Here is a 22,237-nt window from a genome sequence, read left to right on the forward strand (position 1 = left end):
AGGGCTGCTCTGGGAGCTCCCCAGCTCTCAGTGGGTGGGGCAGCCGGACCACATTCCCTGGGAGGGTATCTCATGGCTGCCGGCGCCCTGGCCCCCACTCCTGGCTGGCGGAGGAACCCACTCCCCACACCACCCTCCCACCCCAGCCCCTCCTGCCAGCCACACCTTGTTTCCAGGGCGACACCCTAGGAACAGAAACCTGAGCTGGTCAACAAGGCTGGGGGGGAAAGAACAGAGGCTGGTGCACCCCCACAGGGTGGGAGACAGCTGGGGAAGTCTGCCTGGAAGGGTCAGGAATGGCTGCTCCAGCCCTCGGGGCTCTGAAGACAGACCTGCCCCCGCCCCCCCTCAGCCCGGTGACTTTCCCCATAGTCTCAGTTTCCTCCTTAGGAAACCGAGGGCGACACTCCCTACCCCATTACAAAGGCTGTAGGGATTAGGGGAGATCATGGATAAAAACCAGCCAGGCCGAGGCGGCGCCCATGCATCCCACACCAGATATGGGTCTTGAGACTCTTACGTTACCCATCGTACCTGGGAGCCCTGGGCTCACTCAGACTTTTTTGGCGGGGGCGGGCAGGACAGAGTCTGGCTCTGTCGCCCAGGCTGGAGTGCAGTGGCGCGATCCGGGCTCACTGCAGCCTCAAACTCTCAGGCTCATTGTTCAGACGTTGAAGCCATCTAGGGTTCAAATTCAGATGCAGCACTTTTGAGCTGTGTGTGACTTTGCATGAAGGCTGTGTCCTCTCTAAACCTCAGTTTCCAGCCCTGGAAAATGCGGCTTTTAACCCACCATCTAGAAGTGTTCTGAGAGTGAAATCACGTAATGCATCTTCCATGTTTCTCAGAGCAGGGTGTTCTACAACGGGGTTCTCTGCCTGCCCCAAGGGTCCCAGGAAAGGGACTGAGACTCTTAGCAACTCCAAGCCAAAAAGCCTACTAGTGGCAGAAGCTGGGTTTCTGGAGCCCTGGACGTCCCACTTTTCGCTGGGCAATACCACCTTCCCCACCATTGGTTGGTCAGTCAACAAACATGTATTAAGTGCAGGTCTTAAACAGGGCAGAGTTTGAATCACACCTCTAACATTTTTGGGCCAGGTGGCTCGAACCTCTCAGGGTCTCAGTGTCTTTAGCAAATGGGGACAGAAATAGTGCTTCCTGCATAAGGTGCCTGGGAGTCATCCACAAGTTCATGTGGCATACAGAGGGTTTAATGTGAACCCCAGCTGGGCGCAGCAGCAGCTCAAGCCTGTAAATCCAGCACTTTGAGAGGCCCAGGCAAGAGGATCACTTGAGTACAGGAGTTTGAGACTAGCCTAGGTAACATTATGAAACACTGTCTCTACAATAAATTTAAAAATCAGCCAGGCGTGGTGATATGTGCCTGTAGTCCCAGCTACTTAGGAGGCTGAGGCAGGAGGATCACTTGAGCCCAGGAGGTTGAGCTGCAGTGAGCTGTAAGCATGCCACTGCACTCCAGCCTGTGTGACAGAGCAAGGCTATGTCTAAAACAAACAAACAAACAAATAAAACAAAAAAAAGAACATGGACCTTGAAACACTGCATGCTCAATATTTTAGCCACTATCAGCTTCTGTTGGGCCAATGGCTTCCCCTCTCCAAGCTGTGGGAAAAAGAGGGTGATAATCCCTACCTCACAACCTGACATGGATGGGGAGGGGGTCAACAAGATCACATTGGAAAAAAACTTAGAACAGCAGCCAGCAGAGAAAGCAGGTACTCACTAAGGGCTAATAATCTTTATTAAGGCCCAATTTGCTTCCCATCTGGAATTCTAGAATCTTCTCTCTTACATTCATTTCTTAGGCCCCAAAAGTCTGGCTCCCTGGCTACCACCTTAGCTCAGGCCCTACCACTTTTTCTACTGAACTTTCTGAATAATCTTCCTAGTGCAATGGCTACGACCTGGGGTCTGCAGTCACAATGATCTGGGTTCAAATTCTAGCTTAGCTGGTTCCTAGTTATGGGGCTTATGTTCAAATCCTACCCCGCAATCTGAGGCTCAGTTTCTCCACCTGCAGAGTGGGGATGATAGCAGATACCTTACAAGGTTGCCGGGAGCACTCAGGCAAAGAGTGGCCAGGTGCGGTGGCTCACCCCTGTAATCCCAGCAGTTTGAGAGGCCGAGTTGGGCAGATCACTTGAGCTCAGGGGTTCGAGACCAGCCTGGCGAACATGGTGAAACCCCATCTCTATTAAAAATACAAAAACTAGCTGGGCATGGTGGTGGACGCCTGTAGTCCCAGCTACTCAGGAAGTTGAGGCAGGAGAGTTGCTTGAACCCAGGAGGTGAAGGCTGCAGTAAGCCAAGATCATGTTGCTGCACTGCAGCCTGGGCAACAGAGTGAGACCCTGTCTCAAAAAAAAAAAAAAAAATATATATATATATATATATATATAAACGAATAAAAGACAACCAGTGGATCCATGTTTTGGATGTCATCCTGATCTCTGTGGCCTCGGGTGAGATGTGGGGGGCGTGGATCAGGCAGAGGCCTCTTTTCCAGGACTAGTAAAGGTGTTTGAGGATTTGGAAAGGGCCAGTGCAGACTGGAGAAGACACCAACCCCATGCAGGGTCTGACAGCCCTCGATTCAAATTCCACACCTGCCACCACAAGCTGAGGGACCCTGAGCCAGCCACTGCTTATCTCAGAGCCTCGATCTCCAAGTAGGAGTGAGGTTTCATAAAAATATTCTCATCTTCTGCTTTGTGACCCTCAAAGCAGTGGATGTTGGAGCAAAGTTGTGAGACCCCACCAGTCTAAACTGGGGTTTGGAGCATGACTCCGGAACCAGCTGCCTGGGTTCAAATCCTGGCATGATTCCTTCATGGCTATGGGTCACTTAACATTCCTGAACATCAGGTGATATCAGCAGTCCCTGGCCCAGAGAGAAGCTGATAACTCAAACGCCGCACTTAGAACAGTGCTTGGCACATCACGAGTGCTCGATTAAATATTTGCTAGCCTCCTCTTATTATTATTTTTCATTATGATTGTCCACATTCCTTGTCAATCTTTCTAATCCTGTTTGCTCTTTTGTTAAATGAAATTAATAACCCCTTGGCTGCCCATTAGAACCTCCTTGGAAGCTTATTAAAAATACCATTGCTGGCCGGGCACGGTGGCTCAAGCCTGTAATCCCAGCACTTTGGGAGGCCGAGACGGGGGGATCACGAGGTCAGGAGATCGAGACCATCCTGGCTAACACGGTGAAACCCTGTCTCTACTAAAAAAATACAAAAAAAACTAGCCGGGCGAGGTGGTGGGCGCCTGTAGTCCCAGCTACTCGGGAGGCTGAGGCAGGAGAATGGCGTAAACCCGGGAGGCGGAGCTTGCAGCAAGCTGAGATCCGGCCACTGCACTCCAGCCTGGGCGACAGAGCGAGACTCCATCTCAAAAAAAAAAAAAAAAAAAAAAAAAAAAAAACCATTGCTCATGTCACAGCCCCAGAGAGCTTGACTTAAAGTTCTGGGGTGGGGCTTAGGCACTGGTATTTTCTAAGAATTCCCCAAATGACTCTACCATGCAGGTGGGGTTAAGAACCACTGCCCTACCCCATCTGTTTGCTCTAAAGAGTTTTAAAAATGCAATGAACATCCAACACTTAGCACAGATGTGGGAAGACTACCATAGTCAACCTAGCTATCATCAATCCCTTCTCAATGGGTTTTTATACTGTTTTGTTTTGTTTGAGACAGGGTCTTGATCTGTTACCCAGGCTGGAGTACAGTGGCACTATCACAGCTTACTGCAGCCTCGACCTGCAGGGCTCAGGTGATTCTCCCACCTCAGCCTCCCAAGTAGCTGGGACTACAAGAGTGTGCCACCATGCCCAGCTAATTTTTTTTTTTTTTTTTTTTTTTTTTGCAGGGATGGCCATGCCCAGGATGGTCTGGAACTCCTGGGCTCAAGCAACCCACCCACCTCAGCCTCTCAAAGTGCTGGGATTACAGGTATGAACCACCATTCCCAGCCCCATCTCAATCTTAAGAGGCACCACAGCAAAGTGAGAATGCCTGGGACCACCTGAATCTGCCAGGTCTAATTGTGTGACCTTGGCCTCTCTGTGCCTCAGTTTTCTTACCTGTAAAATGAGGATCAGATGCTTTCTAATTCCAAAAATGTACAGAGGCAATGTATTTTAGAAAGCTTGGAAGAAGACTTCGTAAATGTTTAATAAATGTTCATTTTTATTGTTATTAACTCTCTCTGGGCCTGATTTGCCTCTTATGTAAAATGGGAATAATAATAGACTCTATCTTTCCTATGGTGAGATTGAATGAATTAAAAGATAGGCATTTAGCACAGAGCCTAGCATATACTTTTTTGCTTTGTGTCTGTTTTTGAGATGGGGTCTTATGCTGTCACCCAGGCTGGAGTGCAGTGGTACCATCATAGCTCACTGCAGCCTTGGCCTCCGGGGCTCAAGTGATCCTCCTGCCTCAGCCTCCCTGGAAACTGGGACTAAAGGCATGGGCCACCACCACACCTGGCTAATTTATCTTTTTTTAAGAGACAGGGTTTCATTTTGTTGCCCAGGCTGGTCTTGAACCTCAGGCAACATATTTCTATACTCAGTGATTCACATTAATGATTGTCACAGATCTGTTTCTGTTCCTTAAAACTCGGGATGAGTTATATCCGAGAAATTGGAACGTTTTATACTTTAGGAAAATAATACAGTTTATCTACCATATATATCATGCGATGTCCCCAGTAGGTTCCGAGGCTGTCCTAGGAATCCAACAATTAATTCATAATTTGGCAACCAAGTAAGTGTAGGAATAGTCACGGGACATGGGATACAGATGATACACAGTCTCGAGTTAATGCAGGTTGGGGTGTGGACCCGGCTCCCCACCCGGCAGCAACCCCGCCCCCCCGTCCCCCGCCCCCCAGCAGGAGGCCACTCACGTAGATGAGGCCCGAGTAGTACCGCTCCCGGAGGTTGTGCAGGACCGAGGCCTCGTTGAGGCAGGTCAGCTCGGCCATGTCCTCGGCCTTGCTGAACTTGGGCGGGTTCATGCGCTGAATCTGGTCCCGCGGCAGCCGCAGCCGCCTCCCGCTCTCCGCCAGCTCCACCTCCGCCTCCTCCTCACCTTCGTCCCGCAGCGCCGCGGCTTCGAACCCGTGAAGCTCCGAAGGCACCCACACGAGACGCCGGGCAGTCCACTCCACCTGCGGGGAGGTGCCCGAGCCAGGCCCGCCACCTGCGCTGGGCCCGCGGGGCGTGAACAGGAAAGGCTGGGCAGCCTCGGGCACTGGGCCCGGCCTGGGGGGCGCCTTCCGCCCAGGCACCGACATGGTCACGGCTGCCATGGTCTGCAGGGGGCAGAGAAAGAGGGTGGAGGTCAGATGAGGCTCCATCCCCAGTGCCTCCCTTCCCTACCCCAAATTCCCCAGGCAGCCCCTCTGCCTTCCTTTATCAGATCTCTTGCCACCCTTCTGGGTTAACAGACCTGGCTTACTCATTTCATTCATTCACCTCTCTACCCACTCATTCATTCTTTAATAAGCTGGGCTGTGAACCAGGCTCAGAGGGTCAGTTCTCTTTTTTTTGAGGCAGAGTCTTGCTTATTGCCCAGGCTGGAGTGCAGAGGCGTGATCTCAGCTCACTGCAACCTCGGCATCCAGGGTTCAAGTGATTCTCCTGCCTCAGCCTCCTAAGTAGCTGGGATTACAGGCGCCTGCCACCACGCCCAGCCAATGTTTGTATTTTTAGTAGAGACGGGGTTTCACCATGTTGGCCAGGCTGGTCTCGAACTCCTGACCTCAGGTGATCTGCCCGCCTCAGCCTCCCAAAGTGCTGGGATTATAGGCATGAGCCACCATTCCCGGCCCCAGCTAATTATTTTCAATTTTTGTAGAAATGAGGGTCTCTTTATGTTGTCCAGGCAGGTCTTGAACTCCTGACCTCAAGCGATCTACCCTCTTCACTCTCCCAAAGTGCTGGGATTATAGGCGTGAGCCACCACGCCTGGCCAGGCTCAGTTCTGGGCATTGACAATGGAGCACTGGACAAGCTGGAAGAAGACGGCTGCCTCCAAAACTTTACTTTCTAGCCCTGGGCTGTCCAGTGCGGGAGCCACCACCACCTGTGCCTACTGGGCACTAGAAATGTGGCCTGTGTCACTGAGGAAACACATTTTCAATTTCATTCATTTAAATTAAATCTATATCATTTTATTTTGAGATGGAGTCTCGCTCTGTTGCTCAGGCTGGAGTGCAGTGGTGCAATCATGGCTTGCCACATCCTCAACTTCCCGGCCTCAGGTGATTCATGTCTGAAATTTATTAATTAAAAAACAAATATGACCGGGTGCAGTGGCTCATGCCTGTAATCCCAGCATTTTGGGAGGCCAAGGCGGGCAGATCACGAGCTCAGGAGATCGAAACCATCCTGGCTAACACGGTGAAACCCCGTCTCTACTAAAAACACAAAAAATTAGTCGGGCATGGTGGCGGGCGCCTGTAGTCCCAGCTACTCAGGAGGCTGAGGCAGGAGAATGGTGTGAACCCGGGAGGCGGAGCTTGCAGTGAGCCGAGATGGCGCCACTGCACTCCAGCCTGGGTGACAGAGCGAGACTCTGTCTCAAAATAAAAATAAATAAATAAATAAATAAATAAATAAATAAATAAATGTATTAACAGGCATGCCACCATGCCTACTAAGTTTTTAATTTATTTTGTAGAGACAGGGTCTTCTATGTTGCCCAGAATGGTCTCAAACTCCTGGGCTCAAGTGATCCTCCTGCCTTGGCTCCCCAAAGTACTGGGATTACAGGTGTGAGCCACCGAGCCCCATCTTAAAATTTAAATATAAATAGCCCCATCTGGTGTTCTAAGTGTAAGATACACAGCAGATTTTCAAGACTTAGTACAACAAAAAGTTCACTGAGATTTTAAATATTTAATGACATGTTGAAATAATATTTGCAATCTACTGGGTTAAATAAAATATATCATTAAATTAATGTTACCCGTTCCTTTTTTACTTTTATCATTAAATGTGGCTACTAGAAAATGTTACATTACACGTCTGGCCTGTATTATATGGCTATTGGACACAGCTGCTCTAATCCCAGGAGACAGATAAAAAGATTAAAAATGTAAGTTAGATAGTATGGTTTTTGTTTTTTAAAAATTCTCTCTTTTTTGTTTTTTTACAAAAACCAAATATAGTATGTTTGCTGGTTTTTTGGGGATTCTTTGTTTGTTTGTTTTCGTTTTTTTGAGATAGAGTCTCGCTCTATTGCCCAGGCTAGAGTGCAGTGGCTTGATCTTGGCTCAGTGCAACCTCCGCCTCCCGGGTTCAAGCGATTCTCCTGCCTCAACCTCCCAAGTAGCTGGGATTACAGGTGCATGCCACTATGCCTGGCTAATTTTTTTTTGTATTTTTAGTAGAGATAGGGCTTCACCACGTTGGCCAGGCTGGTCTTGAACTCCCAACCTCAGGTGATCCGCCCGCCTGGGTCTCCCAAATTGCTGGGATTACAGGCATGAGCCACCGTGCCCAGTCATATAGTATGTTAAATGGTAAATAAATGCCAGGTAAATAAATGCCAAGGGGAGGAATAAACCAGGGAACAGGGGATGTTAGGGTTGAGAATGTTAAGTTTTCATTAGGGTGGCCAGGGAGGGCCTGTCTGGCATGACATTTAAATTAAGACCTAAGGGAGATGACAGGAGTGAGCCAAGGGGTTGTTGGGAGAAAAAAAAAAAAGTCATTCCAGACAGCAGTGGAAAGGTCCTGGGGCCAGCAGTGCAAAGGCCCTGGGGCTGCAATGCACCTGTGTGGCTAGGGCCCTGGGAGGTGGGCAGCGTGGCTAGAGCCAAATGATCGAGGGGCAGAGGGTGGGAGGGAATATAAAAGAGAGGACAAAAGGTACAACCTTGCTTTTACTCTAAGATGTGAGCCCAGGGAGGGAATTGACCTGATTTTTTGTCATTCAGATTCCCTGATCACCTCTGGTCACGCCTACCTCATGCCTGCCGAATAGACTCGAATCTCACTGCTTCAGTGAACAATTCCTTCCTTCTGTGGAACCTGGCTCCTTCTCCGTAAAATGGGGAAACTGGCCCCATTCATTCAACTCTCTGAGGACTTTCAAGCACGAGACTCTGCCCTGAGTGGGCCTGAGGACCCAGAGAAGAGTCGGCTGGGAGCCCTGCCTGGAGGAGCTCCTGGCTTAGGGGTAGATCCAGCTCCAGCTATCATGGAGGCAACCAGGTGCTGGGGGAACTAGAAAGTGCTGGGTCCCTCCCGCCATCCAGGGGGTCATGGACAGTAGTGGCAATTCCAAGGTGTTCCAAGCACTAGGCAGGAAAAATATTCTCCCTCTCCTGTTAAAGAAGTCTGCCCCTTTTCTCTCTCTCTCTCTCTCTCTTTTTTTTTTTTTTTCTTAGAGATAGGTCTCACTCTATCGCCCAGGCCGGAGTTGGAGTGCAGTGGCACAATCACAGCTCACTGCAGCCTCAACTCCTGTGCTCAAGTGATCCTCCCACTTCAGCCTCTTGAGTAGCTGGGACCACACGCGCGCAAAACCAGGCCAAGCATTTTTTTTTTTTTTTTCTGGTAGAGACAGGGTGTCACTATGTTACCCAGGCTGATCTCGAATTCCTGGGCTCAAGTGATCCTCCTGCCTTGGCCTCCACAGTGTTGGGATTACAGGCATGAGCCACCACGCCTGGCCCCTACTCTCATCCACTGCCTCAAATGTCCCCATCACTGCCCCAGCACATCAATCACAGAAACAGTGGAAGATTTCTGTCTCCCCAACAGCAGGACTTCACCTCTGCCCAGCAGACCTATATTCACCTGCTGTCCCCACCTCGCTCCCACATACCCCTGGAAAAGTCCTTCTAAACGCCCAGCTGCCCTGGAGGCATCCCTGGATCTGGTCCCAGCAGACTCCTGCCTTTCCCTCAAGCCTCTCCCACGGGAATCTCAGCTCCGCTCAGAGGACCCATTTCCTCCCAGACCCTCTCCTCTTATCCCTGAGCCCAGCAGCTCCAGCTTCCAGTGACTCTTGGCCTTGAGGCGCTCAGGCCTCAAACGCTGGACCCCTGCACTCTGAATGTAGCAGGGAGTTTCTCCACCCCGTGACCCCCGAATCGTCAAGGCTCACCCCAGGCCTCCAGTGTGACCTGGATACACTGGACCCAAACTCCATCCCGGGCACTTTACCCTCACCCCCACCCACCCCATCCACTTCCTCTCCAGCCCTGTGGCCTTTGACCAGGAAGGGTTTGGGAGTTTTTGCAATCACCCTATGCCCTATGCCTCTCGTCCCTGGAGCCAAGAGTCCAAGCCCCCAGCCTTTTCCTTCTGGGGACTGAGGAGTCCAGCCTCCCAGCCTCCTCCTCTCCCAGGACCCAGGAGTCTGAGCCCCCAGCCCCCTCCTCCTATGGATGGGGAAGTGCAGGCCCCCTCACCTCACTGCAGCCGGACTAGAGGTGAGGATGCTGAGTTCTGGAAACGGATCACAGCCCTGATGGGGCGGGCAGGGCCTGCAGGCCTTGGCTCCAAGTGGCCCAGCCTCTCTGGCTGCTCTACCCTTCCTCACCCAGCAGGAACACTCTGCCAGGGCTAATTACTGTCACCTGGGCAGGTGAAAGCACCTGCCCTGGGAGGGGCCAAGACTGCTGGGCTTGAAAAAGAAAAGCAGCCAGGGATCCGCCCTGGGGCAGAGGTTGGGGCCCTTGGCATCCAGCCCTCTGACCCTGGCTTCTGGCGCTGGGATTCCGGAGTCCCAGTACTCAATGCCCTCCTGTCTCAGACCCAGGAGTTCAGGCCCCCAGCCCCTGCTCCTACAGACCCAGGAATCCGGGCTTGCAGCCGCCTCCTCCCCTAAGACCCCAGAACTGCAGTCCTGACCCGAGTCCTTTCCTCCTCCAAGACCCACGAGTTCGGGCTCGCAGCGCAGTCCTTCTTCAGACCCGGGACAACCGGCCCCCAAGGCCCCTCCTCGGATCCAGGAGTCCGAGGGCCCAATACCCGTTCCCCCGGACCCAAGCGCCTGTGTCGCCGCCCCCTCAACTCGCAGATCCTCGGGGCTACCTGGGGGCGCCGACCGGAGCGGGGAGATGGGGAGAGGGCACGGGAATCCCGGTCCTCTTCAGGTGCGGCGACCTCCGCGGTCCAGCGCAGGGCGGGGCCCGTCGCGTCACGGGGCGGGAGCCCAGCTCTGATGTCACCCAGCACCTGCCCGGCTGGGGACGGGGCGGGCCTGGAGCTTCAGGGCCTCTGACGGGGGCCGGGGGAAGGCGGGGGTTGAGCCTGTTGCCAGGTGGGCGGCGGCGGCAGCAGCGGCGCCAGGGGCTCCTCCCCCTTATGGCGGGCAAAGGTCGAGGGCCCGCAGCGGAGAAGGCTGAGGATTCCCGGGATTCAAACCCCGCTGGAGCTTCATGGGCCTCAACTTTCCCTGCTGTGAACTGTGGCCAGTGAAATTAATAAAACGACTTTCAGAAAGTTCCCCAGCCCAGTGCTTCATCATTAATCTCCCTGAGCCTCAGTTTCCCACCTGCGGGAACGGAACAACAAATCCGTAGACGGTAAGAGAACCAAAGAAGAGAGCAATGGTATTCTGTCCTGAGCTTCAGTCTCGGGAGTGAAATAAAGACTACATGGTGATAAGAGTACCTACTATGTGTCGGGTATTTTCTCCTCTTAGAACAGCTCTTTGAGATCATAACATGATTTGAGAGAGAGATAGAGAGAGAGAGAGAGAGAGAGAGAGACTGTCTCTGTTGCCCAGCTTGGAGTGCAGTGACATGATCATGGCTCACTGCAGCCTTGACTTTCTGGGCTCCAGAGATCCTCCCCACTCAGCCTCCCGAGTAGCTGGGACAACAGGAGTGTGCCACCACCCCCGGCTAACTCTTTTACTTTTTGTAGAGATGAAGTCTCGCTGTGTTGCCCAAGCTGGTCTCCAACTCCTGGGCTCAAGCGATTCTTTCACCTCCACCTCCCAAAGTGCTGGGATTACCGGCCTGAGCCACTGCCCCCGGCCTAGAATAATCTCAACAACCGATGGCATAGGGGCGATCAGCATGTCTATTTCTCTGATGTGGAAACTGAGGCAGGAAGGGTCAAAGTAAGGCACTCAAGGCCACACAGTATAAGAGGGAGGTCTGGGATTCAAGCCCAGACTGTTTTCTGCCATTCTAAAGGAGGGGGTCTGGGAAGAACTTGTAGCAGGTCCCTAAAGACATCAATTTCTGCATCCCAGTTGTTGATACTACCAGCCTGCTTCCCCATCTATGCCACAGGGACCGCCGCTTTCCTTAGGGGGACTCCTGTGGGATTGAAAAGGTTAAAGGACCCAGCACGCAGTTGGTCTCCGGAATGTTCGTCTCCACAGGTCCCCCTGCAGTCACCAATTCTGTCCAGTCTCAGCCTCCCCCTCTCTGTATAATGGGTACAATATACCTCACCTCGAGTCAATATGATAAAGAAAGGAAATTATTTAGTAATGAAAAATAAAAGCGTCCAAGTAAATCGATGGTTCTCAAATATGTCCTTCGCCACCCCTCTGCCTCTTCCAGTCACGACCCCTCTTTCTGGCCCCCGATTCTGACACTTGAGAACAGAGACATGTCATGCTGGGGGCGGGGGACTGGAGGCGATGACTCAGGTATTAAAGCGGCCGAGGTTCCAAAGACAGCCTCAGTTTCCCCTTCTGCGGAACAGGCCCGGGGCTGCCAGCTAGGACCCCGACCCGGCCTCGCACACGGCTGCAACTGGAGTTGGGGGAGTGTAGACGTCCCGCCCCCCCCACCTCCCTCACCGCCGTCCCGCTGTGCGTCCAAGGTGAGTGCCCGCGTCACCTCCCCGCCGTCCCCGGCCGCCTGCCCGGGCTCCCGGGCCCCGATCGCAGCCCCCAGGCTCCAGCTTCCCCTGGCCCAGTCCCATTCTGCCGCCCCCGGAGGGCTGCCGGCCGCGGGCACTCACCGGCTTCCAGGGCCGTCCCGAGGCTTCGGCCTGGGGAGAAAGAGGGGCGGGTCCGCAGGGACAGCCCCGCCCCCACGAGGGCAGTAGGGGCCAATCGGCTCCCGCTGCGGCAAGCTACGGCCCCGCCCCTGGGGGACGGGAGCCGCCAATCAAAAAGAGCGGCTGGCGGGCGGGGCCAATCAGAAGTTGTTGAAGGGTGCCAGCCGTGGGAAAAGAACGCGGCCCGAGCGCGGAGCTAAGCGGCGCGGTCGGGGGTGGAAGCCGAGGCCTGACGGGCACAGGGCGCCACCAATAGCGAGGCGTGGGGGGCGGCCGGGGGCGGGAGGCCCAACGGGCCCGGGTGAATGGGCCGCTTTGTGCGCAAGGCATGAATGGGGGCCTTTGTCAGGGCCGGCGTGGGGGGGCCGGCCGAAGGCCGGAATGCCTGGGTCCCCCGGGAGCCGGCGGGCAGGAGAGACAGGAGAGAGAATTCACTTTTGTCGAACGTAGACCATGTACCAGGCACCCTCCCAGGCTCTCACCCACGGGGGAGGTGTGGGCCGTGATACCATCAGAATAACAATGATCGTTTATCGAGCACCCGATGTAGACAGGGAGCTGTGCTAAACGCCTTACCTGCATGATCTCATTTAATCCTTACAACGAAGCCCTTGAAATTGGTGCTATTAAGATTTTCATCTTCTAGATGAGGTAACCCCAAGCTCAGAAAGAGCGTGTTAATTGCAGAAAGTCACAGAGCTGGCCGATGACAGAGCAAGAACTCAGACCCAACCAGAAGTTGTGCTTTTAACCGCCATGCTATGCCCAAACGTAGTAATGATTCCCCATTTACAATTTACAGATGGGAAAACTGAGGCTCAGGAGAGCCAAAAGACTTCCCAAAGTTGGAAGGGGGCCGTGGCTCACACCTGTAATCCCAACACTTTGGGAGGCCAGGGTGGGAGGATCACTTGAGCCCAGGAGGTCAAGACCAGTCTGGGCAACATAGGCCCCATCTCTATTTAAAAGGAAAATAAAAAGAGCCAAGGGCATGAAGGAATGGCTCCACTGAACCCAAGGTGGCCTACCAGCCTGGCTCGGCTGCTCAGCAGCTGTGTGGGCTCAGGCCAGTTGCTGGACTTTTTTGAGATTCCATTTATTTCCGCACTCATAAAAAGGGAGTGATGGACTGTCTGCCTTCACCCTTGCCTTCCCTACAGTCTACTCTATTCAGATGGGGACTTTCCTCTGTTCAGAGCCTTCCATGGCTCCCATTTCACTCAGTAAAAGTCTAAGAACTCACCACGGCCAACGAGGTCCTGCAGAATGTGGCCCTTTTGCTTTCTCTGATCTCACCCCCAGGCCCTTCCCTTCATACTGCTCCAGCCACACTGGCTCAATTTCTCGAACACTCCTGAAGCCTGGCGCTGCCCCCAAGGCCGTTGCATTCTCTGTTAGGTCCACCAGGAATGCTCTTTCCCGGAATTTTCATGACAGCCTCCCTCCCACATCATCTGTTCTGCTCCAATATCACCTCTTCCAACAGGCCTTTCCTGGCCATCCTATATAAGACAGTTCCGCTCATCACTCTCTCTCGCTTGACCCCACGTTGCTTTTTCTCATAGCACTGGGAGTGTTTGCTAATTTAGCTGTTTATCATCTGTCTCCTCGCTAGAATTTAAGTCCCACGAGGACAAAGATCTTTATTTTGTTCAGTGCCGAATCATCAGTGCCTGGCACACAGTAGGTGTTTAATAAGTGTTTGTTGAATAAATAGTAATGAGTGCTTGTATTGAGTGGATTAAGTGAATTAGTGCATACAAAGCTCTTAGTACAATCCTGGCACTGGGGGAAAGGCTGAATAAGAAAATACTGGCCAGGAGCAGTGGCTCATGCCTCTAATCCCAGCACTTTGGGAAGCCGAGGCGGGCAGATCACTTGAAGTCAGGAGTTCGAGAGCAGCCTGGCCAACATGGTGAAACCCTGCCTCTACTAAAAATACAAACAGCATTCAAGCATAGTGGCTCACACCTGTAATCCCAGCTACTCAGGAGGCTGAGGCAGGAGAATCACTGGAACCCGGGAGGCGGAGGTTGCAGTGAGCGGAGATAGCACCACTGCACTCCAGCCTGGGTGGCAGAGCAAGACTCCATGTCAAAAAAAAGAAAAAGAAAGAAAGAGAAGAAAAAGAAAATGCTGATTATCATGACTATTGTCATTTATTGTCCTTCAAACGGCATGCAGGAAAGAAACTATATACATACGAAGTCTAGTGTAGGAGAAAGAAGCCAGAGAAAGATGAAAGGAAAAGTTGGGAGATAAGAGATGGGCAGACACAGAGACAAGAGAAGCTAGAGTTGGATGCTGAGGGCAGACACAGATTCAAGCATCCAACTCCCAATGCATTTGCTCAGCAACAGCAAAGGCGAAACACAGGACAGTCCCTGCAGTCACAGTGTCAAGATTGCCATGGCTTTGAGATTGCCACAGCCACCTTCCACTTCTTTGCAGGTGGGGAAACTGCATCCTGGGGAGGAAAGGACCTTTCTGAGAGTACCCGCAGTGATAACACAGCTCATGGTTGTGAGGTCTGATTGTGCGCTGGAAACATGACCGTCATTATGTCAGTGCATCCTCATGCCAGCCCTGTGAGGCTGGCACAGTCACTACCCCGCTTTATAGGCCAGCAACATGTCCCGGGTCTCCTGACTACTGCTAGTGGTGGATCTGGGCTCCAAGTCCTGTGGATTAGACCCCTGAATCTGTCTTAACCAAGACAGAGCTGAGGGCTCCTGTCACTCTGGCTGGAGTGTTCTCCATGGAAACATCCTACAGTAAAGCTAATGAGTGCTGCTGTGTATGGAGTGCTGACTGTGTGCTGGACATTATGCCCTTTTATATATTAACTCATTGGATCCTCTCCACAACCCTACGAGGCTGGTGCTTTTATTATCCCCATTTGATGGATAGAAAACTGAGGTCCAGGCCAGGTGCGGTGGCTCACCCCTGCAATCCCAGCACTTTGAGGAGCTGAGGTGGGAGAATCACCTGAGGCCAGGAGTTTGAGATCAGCCTACCCAACATGGTGAAACCCTATCTCTACTAAAAATACAAACATTAGCCAGGCATGATAGTGGGCGTCTGTAGTCCCAGCTACTTGGGAGGCTGAGGTAGGAGATTCGCTTGAACTCGGGAGGTAGAGTTTGCAGTAAGCCAAGATTGTGCCATTGCACTCTAGTCTGGGTGACAGAGTGAGACTCTATCTCAAAAAAAAAAAAAAAAAAAAAAAAAAAAAAAAAAAAAGAAAGAAAAGAAAAAGGAAAAGAAAAGAAAAGAAAAAAAACAAACTGAGGTCCAGAGACATGAAAGTCCTGTTCGCAAGGGCGCTAGGAGGAGTGTGGACTGGGACACAACAGAATTTCAAACAGGGAAGAAGGCACTGGGCACCCACATTTTAACTATACTCTACCTGGTAACTGGTGATGTCAACACTACCCCGGGCTAAATCTACCTGGCAACTTGTGATATCATCATGCCCACCCAGGTTCTAAATTGACCTCGTAATTGGAGATGTCATTAATTCTGCTCAGGCTGTGAGTTGATCAATGACATCACTGAGTGATAGTAATGAGCTTTCTTTTGCTGAGGGCATTCTATGAGCTGGACGCCTGTATCAGCACTTTGAAAGTTGCTGCTATTTATTGAGTGCTTACTGTGTTCCAGGCATAGTTCTAAGCCCCTTCTGTGTGTTAAATCCTATAATACTGCTGAAAACGCTAAGTGGTAAGTACTAATGTCAAACTCATTTTATAGATGAGGACACTGAGGCACAGCTGGCCAAGGTTGCACAGTTTAAAGATGGCAGAGCCTGCATTTGAGTCAATGTGGTCTGCACAGTTTAAAGGTGGCACAGTTTAAAGGTGGCGTGGGCTACACAAAGCCAGCAGAGGGAGGCTGAAACCCAGAAAATCAAGTCCAAAGGAGGCATTCCACCGCCTCTGAGTTCTCCATCTGTCCTCCATCCAGGCCTGCCAGAGGAGGTCCTCAGGATAAATTCCAAACTCAGACGAGGTCAGGAGATTGAGACCATCCTGGCTAACACGGTGAAACCCCGTCTCTACTGAAAATACAAAAAAATTAGCCGGGCGTGGTGGCGGGCGCCTGTAGTCCCAGTTACTCAAGAGGCTGAGGCAAGAGAATGGAGTGAACCCGGGAGGCGGAGCTTGCAGTGAGCCGAGATCACGCCACTGCACTCCAGCCTGGGTGACAGAGACTCCGTCTCAAAAAAAAAAAAAAAAAAATCCCAAACTTATTATCTCGGGGATCAAGGCCACCCCAGCAGCCATTCCTCTCTGAACTCCAGACACTGGGATCGTTCACATTAAATTGTGGTCCCTGGCTGTCCAGGGCTGATCCCTCTGTGGGCCCTGTGGGTATCAGCTGCAGCAGAGAGGGAACCCAGACCATGAGGGTGCATGGAATACCACGACGGGTGTGTGCTGGGGTAAAGGAAAGGGGAATATGGGGGCCTTCTGAGCCTCCAGGGAAGCTGCATTCCCACCAGCTGGCGCAGCCCCCAGACACGACCTTGTTATGCAGAATCAGAGTAAGGAGCAGCACAGGTGTGGTAGGGAAGCCAGCAAGGAGCTAAGCTGATGAAAATAAAAAACTGTCAGTGCCAAAAGACAGGACGAGAAAAAAAAGAAACAGAAGATAAAAAGTTGGAGCTGAAAGGGGAAGAGACAGGAGAACCAAGGACAGGGCAGCTTTGTGGAAGAGAGTTTGGGGGGAATTTTTTGAGCAAAAAAAATTAGGGAGCAGCTTCCATGCCTGGTGGAGGGAAAGGGGCCTGAGTCTTACTAGAGAAAAAGGAGGAAGAGGGGGTTAAGTTTGGCCCTGAGTCCTGACTGCAATCCTGCCTGGGCATTTTCTCTGTAGCAAAGACTTGAATGGTTCCAGTATTTTATTTTTGGTCGCTGGGCTGTTGTTTTCCTGCATGTGACTCGGAGCTGGAACTGGCTCTGAGACAAGAGCAAGCTGGCAACCCCGTGTGGGTCACAGATGAGTGACAGGTTCAGTTCTGCAACAATTATTTTTTGAGTGCCTACTGTGTGCCAGGCATTGTTCTAGATCAGGGGTCAGCAAACTTCATGTAAAAGGCCAGACAGTAGATAGTGTCAGCTTTACGGGACAGAAGCCTTGGCTCTAATTGTTCCATGCTGTCCTTGTAGTATGAAAGCAGCCAGAGACAATATGCAAATGATAGGTAGGTAGTGTTCCAATAAAACTTTATTTATACAGACAGGGAGAATGTGGCCAGTGGGCTCTAGTCTGTAGTTTGCAGACTCCTGTTTTTGTTTTTTTGAGATGGAATCTCACTCTGTCACCCAGGCCAGAGTGCAGTGGCACAATCATGGCTCACTGCAGCCTCAACCTCCTGGGCTTGAGCGATCCTTCCAACTAAGCCTCCTGAGTAGCTAGGACTATAGGCACTTGCCACCATGCCCAGCTAATCTTTTTTTTTTTTTTTTTTTGAGACGGAGTCTTACTCTTTCGCCTAGACTGGAGTGCAGTGGCGTGATCTCGGCTCACTGCAACCTCTGCCTCCCGGGTACAAGCGATTCTCCTGCCTCAGCCTCCTGAGTAGCTGGGATTACAGGCACGAGCCACTATGCCTGGATACTTTTTGTATTTCTAGTAGAGATGGGGTTTCACCATGTTGGTCAGGCTGGTCTTGAACTCCTGACCTCGTGATCCACCCACCCCAGCCTCCCAAAGTACTGGGATTACAGGCGTGAGCCACCATGCCCAGCCCTGGCTAATTTTTTTTTAAAAAAAGATTTTGTAGAGACAGGGTCTCACTATGTTGTCCAGGCTGGTCTGGAACGCCTGGGCTTAAGCGATCCTCCCACCTTGGCCTCCAAAACCGTTGGGATCACAGGCATGAGCCACTGCATCCCACCCAGACTCCACCCAGACACAGAGGAGGTGACAGGTGCAAAGACATGATCCTGGCTCTCACAAAACTCATTTTGTTAATCTACTCCCTACGTAACAGGCAGAGGGAACCACTTCCTCCCTAAGTCGGATCCTGTTTCTTCCCGGCTCAGAATCCTCCTCTGGCTCTGGTCACACTCAGAGTGAAAACAGAGTGAAAACAGAAAACACCCACATGGCTCTGCTCCATCTGGTCCCCTCTGTCCCCTCTCTGCCCCTACCTCTTGTTCTCTCTTCCTTCCTCATTCCATTCCAGCCACACTGGCTTTCATAATGTCCCCCAAACACACCAGGTTCACTCCTGCCTCAGGGCCTTTGCATGTGCCATTCTCTCAACTGCAATGCTCTTCCTTTGGATAATCTCTTGGCCCTCTTCTCTCCCCCAGGTCTCGCTCAGCTATCACCTCCTTGGTGAGGTCTTCCTTGAGCACCCATTCTCCTGGACCCCTGACACCCTCATTTGGCTCTATGCTTTATTTTACCACAGCACCCTTCTTCCAATCTGCCTTATAATTTATTTATTATCTCTATGTTTATTGTCTGACATCACCCCTAGAATGTCAGCTTCATGCAGAAGGGGATTTTTATCTCTCTTATCCCCTACTGTGTTCCCAGTGTCTACAACAGAGCCTGGCACATAGTGATGATCAAGAAATATTTGTCTCGGCCGGGCGCGGTGGCTCAAGCCTGTAATCCCAGCACTTTGGGAGGCCAAGATGGGCGGATCATGAGGTCAGGAGATCAAGACCATCCTGGCTAACACAGTGAAACCCCGTCTCTACTAAAAATACAAAATATTAGCCGGGCGTGGTGGCGGCGCCTGTAGTCCCAGTCGGGAGGCTGAGGGAGGAGAATGGCGTGAACCCGGGAGGTGGAGCTTGCAGTGAGCTGAGATCCGGTCACTGCACTCCAGCCTGGGCGACAGAGCAAGACTCCGTCTCAAAAAAAAAAATAAAATAAAATAAAATAAAAAAAGAAATATTTGTCTCGTCTACCATGCTTATTACCGGGGTGATTAAATAATACATACACCAAACCCCTGTGACATGCAGTTTACCTATGTAACAAACCCTCACAGGTACCCCTAAAAGTTAAATTTTAAAAAGAGAGAAACATTCATTGAATAAATGATCATGTTCTCATGGTAGCCACAGACACTGAACAAATAAACATACAATTACAGGGCAAAATTGCAAGTCTGGGTCAGGGCTGTGAAGAAAATAAAAAGGAGGGTAATAGAGGCAAGGTGGCTGCGTATTATTTTAGAAAGAGTTCGGAAAGGCTGTCTGAGGAGGTGTTGCTGGGGAAGGATCACATGACAGCTGATACTGATAAATATATGAATGGATGCATGTGTGACTGATGAGTGGATAAATAAATGGATGAATGAAGGGGCAGATGATCATTTTAATAGATGGATGCATGAATGAATGAATGAATGATATACACAATGAATAAATAAATAAGATGGATGGAAGATCGATTAATGCGTAAGTGCATGAACAGATAAACATACAGATGGACAGATGGACAGATGGATGGATGGATGGATGGATAAATGGATGGATGGATGGGTGGGTGGATGAATGGATGGATGGATGGATGGATAGATGGATAAATGGATGATGGATGGATAAATGAATGAATGGATAAATGGACAGATGGATGGATAAATGGATAGATGGATGGATAAATGGATGGATGGATGGATGGATGGATGGATGGATGGATGGTGGATAATGGGTAATGGATAAATGGATGGATGGATGGATGGATGGATGAATGGATGGATGGATAGATGGATAAATGGATGATGGATGGATGGATAAATGAATGAATGGATAAATGGACAGATGGATGGATAAATGGATAGATGGATGGATGGATGGGTGGTGGATAATGGGTAATGGATAAATGGATGGATGGATGGATGGATGAATGGATGGATAGATTGATGGATGGATGAATGGATGGATAGATTGATGGATGGATGGATGGATGGATGGATGGGTGGTGGATAATGGGTAATGGATAAATGGATGGATGGATGGATGGATGGATGGATGAATGGATGGATGGATGGATGGATGGATGGATGGATGGATGATGGATAATGGGTAATGGATAAATGGATGGATGGATGGATGGATGGATGGATGGATGGATGGATGGATAAATGGATGGATGGATGGATGGATGATGGATAATGGGTAATGGATAAATGGATGGATGGATGGATGAAGGAATAAATAGTGTTTCATGCCTTTGTGGCTTCACATATGCTGTGCTTTCTGCCTGTTACTCCCTCTCTCCATCTCCCCATGTCAGGAAACTCCAGGCAAACTTCCCAAGGTTCAAAGTGTGTTAAGGGTTCCCTCATCTCACCCTCCTTCCATCCCATGCCCTGCCACGGCTTGCACACACTCTTCACACTGGGTTGGGATGCTCTGTCTCCTGGTACCTTTACACACTAGGAGCCCTTCCAGGGCTCAACCTGCATCTAAGTCATGTCTGTGTCCAGCCTGACCCAGCACAGGGCACATAGAATGATGAGGGCTTGCAGGGATGTGTGCTGTGTATGTGGGTGAGGGATGAAGTGGGTCTCTGAGCCTGAGGGCTGGGGTGGCAGATATCTCTGACACCATCATTGTCTGTGGGGTCAGGGGGCGGTCTGCAGATTTGAGTGGGGATTTGGGGTATGTTTGGCATCTGGGTGAAGGGTCTGAGAGGAGACAGGTCTGCATCTCTGGCATCTCATTTGGTCCTTGAAATCCCCAGACTCCAAGATCAGGATATTTATTCATTCTGTGTAATCTTGAGCAAGCCCTGTCCCTCTCCAGGCTTTAGTAAATGGGAGAGGGGGGTCAGACTAGCCGTTTCAAAGCTTTTATTCAGTGCTGACCTGCTAGGAGTCCATGACCCACTCTATTCCTCTCTCTGCTTGCCCTGGTCACCCTGAATTGTATCCCTCTCCACCTCCCCTACCAGCTTGGAGGCACTAGAGGACAGGGCTCGGGGCTGACCCATCCCTGGGACTAGTAGCTCCACATAGGTCAGAGTCGAACTCATGCTAGGTCCCTGGGATCTCCCCGCACAAGATCTGGAACACAGCATGCCTCAAGGGAAGGTCTTGACTAACAAAATGCAAGGAAGTATGACTTTTTGTCACCTGGTGAGCTCCTACTCATACTTCAAAACCCAACTCAACATTCCCCCTTTGAGAAAACGTCTCTGACTCCTCATGTTTGACCAAATAATAACAGCTAATACTTTTATGACACTTGAGCTTACTTATACATATATATTGAATCATTTCACTCACCACAAGCCTCGAGGGTTAGGTCCTATTGTTTCACTCCCTTTTACAAATGGAAAAAAAAAAAAAAAAAAACTTCTAACAAATAGAATAAGGCAAATGCAATGGGATGTCGATTCCATGATTAGGTTATAAAACACTATGACTTCTATCACGCTAGCTGACCCTCTCCCTCCTCTCCGGTTTGATAAAGCAAGCTGCCATATTGGAGAGGTTCGTGGGGCAAGGTGATGACGGTCTCTGACCCATCAACAGAACGCTGAGAAACTGAATCCTGCCGATAACCATGAATGAGCATGGAAGCTGATCCTTCCCCAGTCGAGCCTTGAGACCACAGCGCCAGCCAACACTTAAATTTCAGACTTGTGAGGTCCTGAAGAACAGGATCATTACAGCTACTTTTGTTTTATTTGAGATGGGGTCTTGCTCTGTTGCCCACGCTAGAGTACAGTGATCCAGTCACAGCTCATTGCAGCCTCAACCTCCTGGGCCCAAGTGATCCTCCTGCCTCATGCTAAGTCCCTGGGATCTCCCAGCACAAGATCTGGAACACAGCATGCCTCAAGGGAGGGTCTTGACTAAGAAAATGAAAGGAAGTATGATATTTTGTCACCCGGTGAACTCCTACTCATACTTCAAAACCCAACTAAACGTTCCCCCTTTGAGAAAATGTCTCTGACTCCTTTTGCTTGGCCAAATAATAATAGCTAATATTTTGATGATGCTTGAGCTTACTTATACATACATATTGAATCATGTAACCTCCTGAGTATCTGGGACCACAGGCATGTGCTACCATGCCCAGCTAATTTTTTTGTAGAGATAGGGATCTCCCTATGTTGCTCAGGCTAGTCTTGAACTCCTGAGCTCAAGTGATCTTGAGCCTTGGCCAACCAAAGTACAGATTATAGGTGTGAGCCACCATACCTGGCCCACTACAGCTATTTTTAAAACATTATTTTATTTTT

At 50.7% G+C, this 22,237-nt stretch overlaps 1 protein-coding gene across 3 annotated transcripts in view; it reads right to left on the reverse strand.

The window, feature by feature from the left end:
- MYH14 (myosin heavy chain 14) overlaps positions 1-12,026 on the reverse strand; it is a 102,956-nt gene extending 90,930 nt beyond the window's left edge. For 2 of the 3 annotated variants that reach the window (XM_037991975.2, XM_037991972.2), the window contains exons 1-2: positions 11,978-12,026; positions 4,939-5,346 (exon numbers count right to left, since the gene is read on the reverse strand). In XM_037991975.2, the coding sequence (XP_037847903.1) occupies positions 4,939-5,343 (405 nt within the window). In that variant the 5' untranslated portion in view covers positions 5,344-5,346; positions 11,978-12,026. Of the gene's footprint in view, positions 1-4,938; positions 5,347-10,084; positions 10,195-11,977 lie in introns of those variants that run through there. The other variant, XM_037991974.2, reaches the window with a different exon arrangement.
- Between the last annotated feature and the right edge of the window lie 10,211 nt (positions 12,027-22,237).

Source organism: Chlorocebus sabaeus, chromosome 6, assembly GCF_047675955.1.
Source record: "Chlorocebus sabaeus isolate Y175 chromosome 6, mChlSab1.0.hap1, whole genome shotgun sequence".
NCBI lineage: Eukaryota > Metazoa > Chordata > Mammalia > Primates > Cercopithecidae > Chlorocebus > Chlorocebus sabaeus.